The sequence below is a fragment of the Laccaria bicolor genome, genomic scaffold, assembly GCF_000143565.1.
Source record: "Laccaria bicolor S238N-H82 LACBIscaffold_46 genomic scaffold, whole genome shotgun sequence".
NCBI classification, from domain to species: domain Eukaryota; kingdom Fungi; phylum Basidiomycota; class Agaricomycetes; order Agaricales; family Hydnangiaceae; genus Laccaria; species Laccaria bicolor.
Genome location: NW_001889917.1, coordinates 33,229 through 43,476, shown reverse-complemented (window position 1 = coordinate 43,476; position 10,248 = coordinate 33,229). Strand labels below are relative to the sequence as shown.

General features: G+C 49.8%; 5 protein-coding genes across 5 annotated transcripts; 4 read left to right on the top strand and 1 right to left on the bottom strand.

The window, feature by feature from the left end:
• Positions 1-231: 231 nt before the first annotated feature.
• LACBIDRAFT_332942 (uncharacterized protein) lies at positions 232-1,041 on the top strand (the record flags this gene model as incomplete). The annotated part of the gene is made up of 2 exons (XM_001887559.1): positions 232-491; positions 549-1,041. 2 exons carry the CDS (start codon positions 232-234, stop codon positions 1,039-1,041), a joined length of 753 nt encoding a protein of 250 aa, XP_001887594.1.
• Positions 1,042-2,791: 1,750 nt separating this feature from the next.
• On the top strand, positions 2,792-4,503 carry LACBIDRAFT_239714 (uncharacterized protein; the record flags this gene model as incomplete). Its single annotated transcript, XM_001887558.1, has 5 exons — positions 2,792-3,151; positions 3,208-3,371; positions 3,424-3,512; positions 3,571-4,165; positions 4,344-4,503. 5 exons carry the CDS (start codon positions 2,792-2,794, stop codon positions 4,501-4,503), a joined length of 1,368 nt encoding a protein of 455 aa, XP_001887593.1.
• Positions 4,504-4,760: 257 nt separating this feature from the next.
• Positions 4,761-6,455, bottom strand: LACBIDRAFT_310440 (uncharacterized protein; the record flags this gene model as incomplete). Its single annotated transcript, XM_001887495.1, has 5 exons — positions 4,761-4,796; positions 4,851-5,910; positions 5,960-6,160; positions 6,213-6,331; positions 6,387-6,455. The coding sequence occupies 5 exons, from the start codon at positions 6,453-6,455 to the stop codon at positions 4,761-4,763; spliced, it is 1,485 nt and encodes a 494-aa protein (XP_001887530.1).
• A 2,001-nt stretch (positions 6,456-8,456) lies between these two features.
• Positions 8,457-8,820, top strand: LACBIDRAFT_310439 (uncharacterized protein; the record flags this gene model as incomplete). Its single annotated transcript, XM_001887557.1, has 3 exons — positions 8,457-8,611; positions 8,666-8,739; positions 8,795-8,820. 3 exons carry the CDS (start codon positions 8,457-8,459, stop codon positions 8,818-8,820), a joined length of 255 nt encoding a protein of 84 aa, XP_001887592.1.
• A 570-nt stretch (positions 8,821-9,390) lies between these two features.
• On the top strand, positions 9,391-10,182 carry LACBIDRAFT_310438 (uncharacterized protein; the record flags this gene model as incomplete). The annotated part of the gene is made up of 3 exons (XM_001887556.1): positions 9,391-9,521; positions 9,578-9,840; positions 9,902-10,182. The coding sequence occupies 3 exons, from the start codon at positions 9,391-9,393 to the stop codon at positions 10,180-10,182; spliced, it is 675 nt and encodes a 224-aa protein (XP_001887591.1).
• Between the last annotated feature and the right edge of the window lie 66 nt (positions 10,183-10,248).

Sequence of the window (10,248 nt, the reverse complement as noted above, 5' to 3'; positions counted from 1 at the left end):
TGAGGGACTGAAACCGACAAATGGTTGAATAGAACTTGAATAAATTGGCTGGCTACATCATGTTACATAAGTAATTCAATTTTGCAATGGATCACGTGAATATAAGTCGTTTTCTCCAACCCCGAGCTACTTTCCAATGCCACACAAACGAGCAAAACGAACGACGAGGGAACAGGTTCGCGACCAACGGTTCGATTTATGCATTAATCCAGAATTTTTGCCTCAGCTGACATGCCCTGGTCGGACAGCGGAACGGATTGGGCACCAGGGAAAGACTCTTTGACCAATGAACCAATACCAAAATCGGCGTCACGTATTCTAAACGCCAGTAAAATACGAGATGACTTCAAAGCGAAAAAGCGTAAACTCGAGGATGGGGACGATGGTGAACGTCAAGGCAAGCGAAGAAAGTCAGACGGAAAAAAGTTGGGAACTGCAGAAAAAGGGAAGCTGACGATCAAACCTGGAGAGTCGATACAGCATTTTAACCGGTACGTTGTGGGTCGACTTTCTTGCTGTCCAAGTGGGAATTGACTATGGAACAACAGGAGAGTAGAGGATGACCTCAGGCCACTCATAAAATCTGCCATGCACACCTCTAACGCTGTCGCACGCGGCGTAGCCAGAAAAGAGATGGAAGACAAGGCTCAAGCTAAAGCGAAGAATCTGCGTACCCCTCTACCCGCACCCCGATCCCCCAGCCCAAGCCCTCCCCCTCAAAAGGTAGAAAAACACGAGGGCCGACCAAAAGAGTTTCAATCCCTCTCAACATCCGCCCCTCGTCGGCTAAACGACATCGCACAGGCGCCTCCGGAGCTGAAGAAGTTTCCTCGAGGAGCAGCCACTGCTGCAGGTAGCATGCACAAGCGTGTTGATGGTGTTCTGTCGATGGCGCAGAAGGCCATGATGGAACAGGAGAGGTTGAAGGCTGTTTCGCGATATAGGGAGCTCAAGGCTAGTCGCAGGCAAGCTGGGGAAGGTGGGGATGAGAGAGCACGAGGCGCAGATGATGATGATGATGATTTCCGCCCGTCATCCTAGTTCTCCCTCTTGTGCGTAGGATCACGGCTGACGTGTTCATTTTCGTATACCCTGGTATTTGCGTTGAGTCGTCTTCCTCAGTCATAAGCACCCTTTTCTCACGTCACCCGGAAAGTCTGACACAGCCGTCACCCTCACTCATCATTTCTTCACTCTAGTTGGCGGCTCAAGTCTTTGACGCTTGCCCGCACCGCTGCCGACTGCGTTGAGCCCACAGGTTCTTCCAACCCAGCCCGTTCCGTCAAACTCCTGGGCTGTGAAACGAAGCGAATAACAGGCTATTATCTAGCTGCAATATCGCTTCCAGCTCTATTGCCTCCAGCTCTATCGCCTCTCTTGGTCTAACTCGAATCAGCTGTATTCCATTTCTTCTTCTGACTTGATCCGTTCTAGATCCGTCCATATACCATACAGTATCACATCGCGTTGCCTAATAACCTGCGGCGGGGGGTATTGTAAAATTTGTCCATCCAAACTTCTCCATTGTCACTGCTAACGGAACTTGCTAGATACTCCAACGGTGATGTATTCAGCAACTTAACCTCCTCAATCTACCGGCCACGCCTTTGCTTTGCCTTAGTCCGCTCATTCACCGCGGCTTTGAGCAACTTGCGGAGCAGAATTCTATTGTAAGAAACTGTCCCTTCAAGTTTTCCATTAGCATTATCATGGCTGACGGATCAGCCCAACTACTTTTCGTTGAGTCATCCTTCACCAAGGTTCAACGGATGATTATGAATTAAATGGACACCACACCTCCACGCAGCCTTTTTTTCCATTGCAATTTGGCAGATCTAACCTGTGGCGGGTATGGGAGCGTCTCAAATTATGATTCGTATTGTTTTACTCAGAGTTGGAAGCAGCGGCCAGACCAGTTAAGCGTACGCCCCAGTTCCACCTAAATCAAATTTGCTATCTCAAATGCTATAGTGTCCGACAGGTTCAAGCCTTGAAGCAACAAATGTTGAGCAAAGTTCCCGCGGTGTCTTCAACAACTCTCCGCAGTCGTCAATACGATGGCGTCAAGCGCAAAGTTGCGCCGGTCCGGTCGTGTCTGGCTTTGCATGTCTGTCGAATTTACGGCGACCTGAGATTTGACTGAGATGATGCTCAGGCGAGTTTGCACAGCATCACCAGCTCATCAAGCATCTTGTATCCAGCTGCAACCGATGGCAGGCATACGTATCTAAGAACCATAGCGTCGCGTTGGACAGCAGTGTTTTGAGAGTTGAACATGACTCGAATCAGAACTGCTTTCGCGCGCGCTGCTCCAAAGGGCCCATGAACTCCAAACATCTCTGAAATGGAAGCCGATTCCGATGGGGTCGATAGTCGATCTATTCCTGGGCAATTTGGGCGACCTCCCAAGGCATGCATTACAGTTCATTCTATCTGAAGAAGACATTCGCACATCAGCCATTGCCGTCCCAGAGCGACATGCCGTGCGGTCAGAGCCAGCTGTTACGAGTATCCGACGCCTTGTTTGTCCCTTGTAACGACTTCGCATCACGGGCGCCGCCTTACATCACTTTCCGCAATCGATCCATGAACCCATCCGTGATGGAGTTCTTTGACCGCACTCGTTCCGGTCAAATACCCACCACACTCTATCTGGCATCTTGTCGATATTTATCATTTATTATTAGGCCTCCACCTATCCTCCATGCACCTCCTTAAAACGATGCGCCGCCCTGCCTTCTCAACGAGCTGTCTTTAGCACCCTCATCTCCTGGAGTTCACCGCTCTTCGCATGTCTGTCGTCGATATCGAGAAATTCTCTCAAAAGCCGCCAGCTGGCTCCTTCGACTCAGGCTATGAGTGCTCCAGGCTTCCTTCCCTTCAGAACGCTACTCAGCCCACAAGCCCAGTCAGATCAATCTCAGAATCCGGCACAGTCGAACTATTGACCTACGAACACCAATATTCAGACGGGGGGTTAAAAGCCAACCTTACAGTCCTCGGCGCCTTCATCGCACTGTTCTGCACGTTTGGCCTCCTGAACGCGTTTGGCACCTTCCAAGCGTGGTACACGACCCACCAGCTGCAACATATGTCGCCATCGACAATTTCCTGGATTGGTTCATTGCAGCTGTGGGTGTTCTTCTTCTCGGTACGTTGTTTCCTTGCGTTTCACTAGTGCGGAGAGCTTGATCGTGCCTTGTGTAGGGTTGGCCTATTGGGCGTGTGTTTGACTCATATGGACCTACTTGTTTGATGGTAGCCGGAACGCTCTGCTACCTTGTTAGCATCCTGGCGACAAGTTTCTCTGTCCACTACTATCAATATGTCCTGTCGCAGGGAATTTTATTTGGCCTGTCGGTCGGGTTGCTGTGCGCTTGCCTTTCCTTTGTTGACAATCCAAGATAACTGATCACATCACAGATTTTACCCATCGCTCGCCAGCATCTCGACCCACTTCTTGAAATACCGTGCCACTGCGATAGGGATTGCTGTGGCCGGGTCTGGTCTAGGTGAGGTTGACCCCTAATTTAATCCTCAATACTTACTAACCCGAAATTATAACACCAGGTGGCGTTGTATACCCCATCGTTCTGCAACATCTCTTTGAAACAGTCGGATTCGGGTGGGGAGTCCGAATCTCGGGCTTGGCTAGTTTGGCAGGGTGTGTAGCTTCAACATTGACCGTGAAAAGTGCACCCAGCCCAACGCAACCTGGCTCCTGTCCTAACCTGAAAATACTCCCGGATGCTCGATTTTCTCTCCTATCAGGGGGAAGCTGCCTAGCCGCTCTCGGTTTCTTCATCCCCTTCTTTTACATCGTAGATTACGCTCGCCACCTCTCCATCTCAGAGCACACATCTTTCTACGTGCTGGCAGTCCTCAACGCAGGCGGAGTTCTGGGACGCATAGCCCCTGCTGCCCTATCCGACACCATCGGCTGCTTTAACCTCCTCGCCCCTTCAGCGTTCCTCTGCGGCCTGTCATGTCTCATCCTCTGGTTCGTGACTGCTAAATCCCTTGCGACATTGATGCTTTTTGCTGCGATCTATGGGTTCTTTTCCGGCGCTTTTATCTCACTCGTCAATCCTTGTGTAGCGCAGATCTCCCATATAAGGCAGATCGGGACGAGGATTGGGATGTTGTACAGCATGTTATCATTTCCGTGAGTCCTCGCCCCTCTCATCTGGTTATTTTTCCATGTATGGGCCTTCCGACCCAACGGGTGGGTTCGTGCCCGTCAATTTCGGGTCTACTCGTCGTTTTGGTCGTGATCCTGTAAATTCTACGTTGAATCCAACTCTGGACTGGAAAGCTGACTTCTCCAAATCAATGTACCACAGATCTCTTCTTGGTAGTCCCGCAGCAGGCGCTCTTCTTAGCAGAGGCCACGGGTCTTTTGACGGACTAATCATTTTCTCCGGGTCGACAATCATAGCTGGCTCGCTCCTCATCCTGGTGGCAAAACTACTTATAGAACCACGGCTATTTGCTCGTGTCTAAACAGCCATCTGGCCATTATTATTGGAACATTCAGCTGCGTTTAAAGTAACATCACCTAGAATTATTATTTATGATATGTACATCTTAACTTGAATGTGTGTTTGTAGTGTTTCTGGCAGTCTGGTTCCCGGCTGGAATACCTCATCGAAATTGCCAGCCTCCTCATATATTTAGGAGGATCGGGTAATGATTATAGTCAAAGAAGATCAAGATACAATCATGATTCCAGCACGAAACAAAACATCCATCCGCTAAATTCAACGCTCAGACATAGTGGCCAAGTAATCAGAAAGCTAAATGGAAGACGTCAGTATGATCTCATGAAGCGCCGCTGACAGCCAACCCACCTTCATGGCACCCGTCCTGATGCTTTCTCCAACGTTCTGCACATCCGGGTTAGCCAGAAACTTGGCAACAGTATCCCTTGCGGCCAATTCGAGACCTGACAAGCTGCCATCCCCAAGTAACCCATCTGAACCCACACCTCCCGCCAAACCTCCCGACTCCTCTTCCTCTTCCCGCCCAAAGTACTGGTTCGATGAGATGGAAGTGGCTCCCTGGAAATTCTGCAACCGTGTCTGAGCCTCGGTGACTGCATTAGGGTCGTACGAGTTACGACCGAAAAACATATCGGACGAAATAGCCTTCTGGTTTCCAAACTTTTCCCGCGCAGTAGTCGGTGCATCATCCGCCATGGGCGCTGAGCTCGAACGTGTAGAGGAAGAGGCAGCAGCAGCAGCAGCGACGGCGGCGGCAGCTCCAGCACCTGGAATCGCGCCAAACCCTAGCCTAGGGAACGCAGGAGACTTACTCGTCTCCACGGTGGTCTTTGCGGTTGATATCGTTGCTGCAGACGTTACTGCGGGCCTGAGCTCCTGAGCCTTCCTCAGCGACTCTGCCTCCTTCCTCGCTTTCTCCTCCTGTTCTTCGCGCTGCCGATCATACCCGAGCTGCTTGATCCTCTCGGCCTCCTCGAGGGCCTTGCGCTCTGCCAGTGCAAAGTCTACAGGTTTCGTTTTCTGCGCGCCCAATCCCAACTTGGATTTCTTGGGTGCACCAGATGTGGTGGTGCTGGAGGAAACGGACGATGCAGAGTTGAGGCGGGAGGTACCTGCGCCGAGACGAGCGGGTCGGGCGGCTGCGGATGAGGTCAAGGTACGTGGGGCTGCGGTGGCGGGGATCGCCGGGCTGGTGGCTGGGGTGCTCGCCGGGGTGCTGCCGGCTGAGGATCCTGCAGATGGCGCTCGGCCAAGGATAGGTGGGGTGGATATCCTTGGAGTTCCAGGCGCCGATCCTTTAGGCGTGGAGGGCTTGGACCATGAGTTGAAAAAGTCGTCCTCTGTTTCTTCCTTGTTTGTCGCTTGTGCCGGCGCTTCCATGCCATCCACGACAATCCCATTGGGGAATCTAAGACGGGATGAGAGGCTGGTGTGAGAAAGAGTTGGGCGCCACTCACCTGGCTATATCGTCCTTGACCCGGCGTGCTAACTCCTCCTTGTAAAGCTCAGCAAAGCGACTAGAGTATTTCTTCTTGGTATCGGAGTCGCTCAACAACGAAGCTCCGCCGTGCTTCGTGAAGAATTCTTTTGCAGATGCGTTCCCCCCTGCCTTCATTGTTCGTAGCTGAGCCAATTGCCAACTGTCCAGGTTGGTTGATCTGCCAATCGGCTTCAGACAGATGTGGATTGAACCTTTCGATGAATGCTTACCGGACGAAGCTGATATGAACACCCATATTCCTGTGTACACTTGAACATTCTAAGCAGATGTATACGCCGAAAGTAACGCTTGACCAAGTCGGATTCCGAGCATTACAGTCAAAACATGACTGCGAATAATAGATTAGGGGCAATGAAAATTTTCCTGAGTTCTGAAGAGCGCACCTTGTTGCCTTTGTGCGCCCTTAGGGCCTTGAAGACTTGCTCAGTTTCTTGTTTTGTAGGCTCCGCCATGATGCTTGTCGCGGTTTTTGATGAAGGCCTGATGAAGACTATATTCGATGTCGTGGCGACTGATTACGGGGCTATTGACGGTTGATGCATACAACACCAAATAAGCCCCCGCTTGATCATGGCTTGGGCACATCCGGGACAAGAAAACGTAGCCCCGACAACGAGGCAATGTATACCAAATTTACAACCTTTGACTTACAAATGATTCATCCTGCATCGCCGGCAACCGAGCACGCACAGAGAGAACCTTTGGCAGATTGGTCATCTTCAAATTCGTTTCCAAAGCAAGCGGAAAATTGTGCAAAGCTTTACTAGACGGGTTGATCCATTTGCGACTGCAAATACAATACTTGGTTACCCAGTACGTATAGTTTCCTTTACTCCCAATGGGCGCGTGGAATATCTGCAGCTCGTCGTTCAACAATATTAAGGTAACGGAACTGTGATATCAACTGAAAGATCCGAGGAGTTCATGGCCAAAGTAAAATGGTTGATGTATGCCAAACGACCCTTATGGTATATAATTACCATTGCAAGGGTGCCCGCCCATTTATCCAAGTCCAGCATCCCGCGCAAGGTTGCTCGTCAGCTACGTGACGGAGAGAATGACAGTTTCATACCTTGTAATATTATAATTGTCGTCAACGAGAACGTCTCCTCGGCTGAGGTCAGCGTGAATCAATGAAGAAGGATGTTCACAGTGGTGTCCTCGATGGCCATAGGAGTGGAATTGTACGGGATGATGCGAAGGTGCCCAGCGTGTGTCGTCCTGGATTGCAACGCAGCAGCAATGTTACAGAGCTCGAGATGTGCAAGATCGGCTTCGGAGAGACAGAACCATTCTAAGAACTTAATCTCAATTAATTTTCGCGTGCGCTGCCAGTCGCATCGGTTCTCTGTCACTGACTATCAGGGAGTCAGCGACACGAAGATGGGGAATAGCCAAGGAACTTCTAGCACATAATCACGGATAATCATGGCATACTTGTATCTGCTGCGTAATTGGCCCTACAAGATCATTATAGAATTTGCCTGTCCATGAGTGAAGACGACTCACTATTCGATGATAACGTTGTGGGATGAAGCCAACCAGGTGATGAGGGTGAGAATTTGGTACGGCTCGGGAGCTTTTCTTTGGATCAATCTACTCAGAAACCCCCTTTCCGGCAGAAACCCTAGGATTTCTCATGGTCAGGTAGAACCCCCCCATTACTAACTGAAAGAAGTATTTATAGAAACCCTACGTCGGAGATGATGGAAAAATCGGACTTTAAATTTCAGGTATGACATAATCGAGTTCAAGCGACGCGTCATCGTCTTCCAACTCAATAGAGGAGATATATGGAAAAGAGTCACATGCAAACCTTGGACCATTCGGGAGGGATCTAGCCACTTGATGAGACAATTATTGCGAGGGTTTTTGCCATAGTCAAGGGCAGTGGATGGGATCAATGAGTTGCACTGTACACTCCCAAAGGGATGTCGGAACCGATCGGACCTCAAATATTTTGACCATCGGCAATCAGTGATTTGCTTGTGGTTCCCAGGTTTCTGAAGTGGTTGGATAGAAACCTTAGGGTTTCACGCGGAAAGGGGGGTTTCTGGATAGTTTAATCCCTTTTCTTACCATCATTTTCTTATTCCGCAGAGTCCGCACCGCCACCCTTGGCAATTGACCTCCATGAGCGACAACCATCCTAGACGTCGCCCCTCCATTCGCAACAATCCCTGGTCCGTTCATCTCATACTTCCATACCTTATCGTTCAGGTGCTCTTCTTCCTAGTCTGGGTGTTCACCCAAGTATTCTACGTCCTTTCTTCAAAGGTATTTGACGAGGTCCCTTCTAACCTCCTGTACGGCGCTCCTTGCCTTCTTCTCCATCCAAGCAAGCTGACTAGTTCCACAGGCCATGCTTCCTCACTATACCGCTCGGAACGATCTTCTTGGGATTGAGCGTGTACCACTTACGTCTACACCGCCGCTCCGATCCGCAGTTCTCAATGCTTATCGTCGGAATGTTTTCTGTAGTGGCTACGGCCGCTTGGGCTGTTTTGGGATACGTAGAAGCGACCGTTCATGATGGTCCTCCCACTGATTCTGATAACATGGCGTATTGGTCGATGATTACATTCATGTCAATGAGTTTTTACTACCTGTGAGTAATGATTTTGTACTGCGGGGTGACGGTTCGCTGACTATCCCGAAATAGTTTCTGGAATATACTCGCACTGATAGGTTTTGGTGTGGCGGAGTGCTTCAGTATCAGGAGGACGCAGGAAGCGAGTGAGTTTGGTTTCGTTTTGTAGGCGCCCGCGATTTATCAACACTTGTTTCATAGGATACCACCCTTTGCAGCCTGTATAACTGTAGGAAAGCATCATTATGCTTTGCGACATCCTTTTTAACGGAAAGCCATGCCGTATACCTCTCAACTAGTATATCTGCTCTGGACGATTGCACTGTCGTGGTCTCAACTATCGAAGCTTTCAGGCGAAACTCGATCCAATTCATTCATCGCCCTGCTTCATGAATGCGGGAATGGAAAGGAGGTCGTCCAACAACTCAACTGCGCGGGTAAATCATGACAGATTACTTGAATCTTTCATAGCAGGGTGTTCAAGTAGTTATTCAAAAACTTACCTGTCAGCAACTCAACGGACTCGCGATACATTGTTGGCTCGTTACGATTTCTGTTTGCTGGGCAGCCTTGCGCAGCTAACGTGTACTAAAATCGCTTTGCTGAGCATCGCATGGAAACGTCACGTGTTTGGTGCACAGCCAACGGACAACTTGAACTTGAACTTCAACAAGCGCGACATTTGGCGATTCCTTCATAGTCAGCGCTTCAGCCTCCAACGTCTGTAAGTTTCAAGTGATACTCGGCGCCGTTCAAACTCAAAAGCCATTCATTCCTGCTTCCAAAGTTAGATATCGATGACTCTCCTAGTCCATGAGATCGCGGCTGTGCGAGAGGCCATCTCGAAAGAGAAGCCTTTCTGCACTGGAACTTATCCACTCACCAATAATGCGGGACTCTTTTTCTTCCGAAAAGGCGACGCCGCAGGGTAAGACAGACACCCGCCGCTTTTGTAGCCCCTTTTTTTCATCATTGCACCCCTAGGTGGGTCGATCTAGCCAACGCCAGTGATGAGAAGCTTCAAGCGCTTCTGGAAGCTTGCGAGCCAGCTCCGTTCGGGGTGAACAACAAGGACGTTCTTGACGATACGTATCGCAAGGCTTGGAAGATGGACAATTCGAATTTCTCAACACGTCTCGATGTGGTTGATACCGGAATAGTAGAGCACGTTCGCTCCAAGCTCGTTGACGTCGGCCACGGAGGTCAAAAGAAAATTCGACCCGAGTTGTACAAATTAAACATTTATGGTGAGTTAGATTTTAGGTTAAATAATGCTAATATGTGATGCATACTCTTTTCTTCTCTGAGGCACCGGATCTTTTTTCAAGGCGCACAAAGACACTCCCCGGGGCGAGAATATGTTCGGATCCCTCGTCGTCGTTTTCCCCACTCGCCATGAAGGCGGTGCGCTGCACCTCCGCCACAAAGGTGAAGAATGGACCTTTGATTCTGCGGCCCTCACCTCGGCTCAAGAAGATCCTTCGATTACGTATATTGCGTTCTATAGCGACGTTGAACATGAAGTCTCTGTGGTCAACTCCGGTTACCGTGTTACGTTGACCTACAACCTTTACTTTGATGGTGCTTAACACCCCCCTTCATCTTCCAGTATGAGATAAACTTGGCTCACAACTTTTGAGTTGGGTAATTGGCCT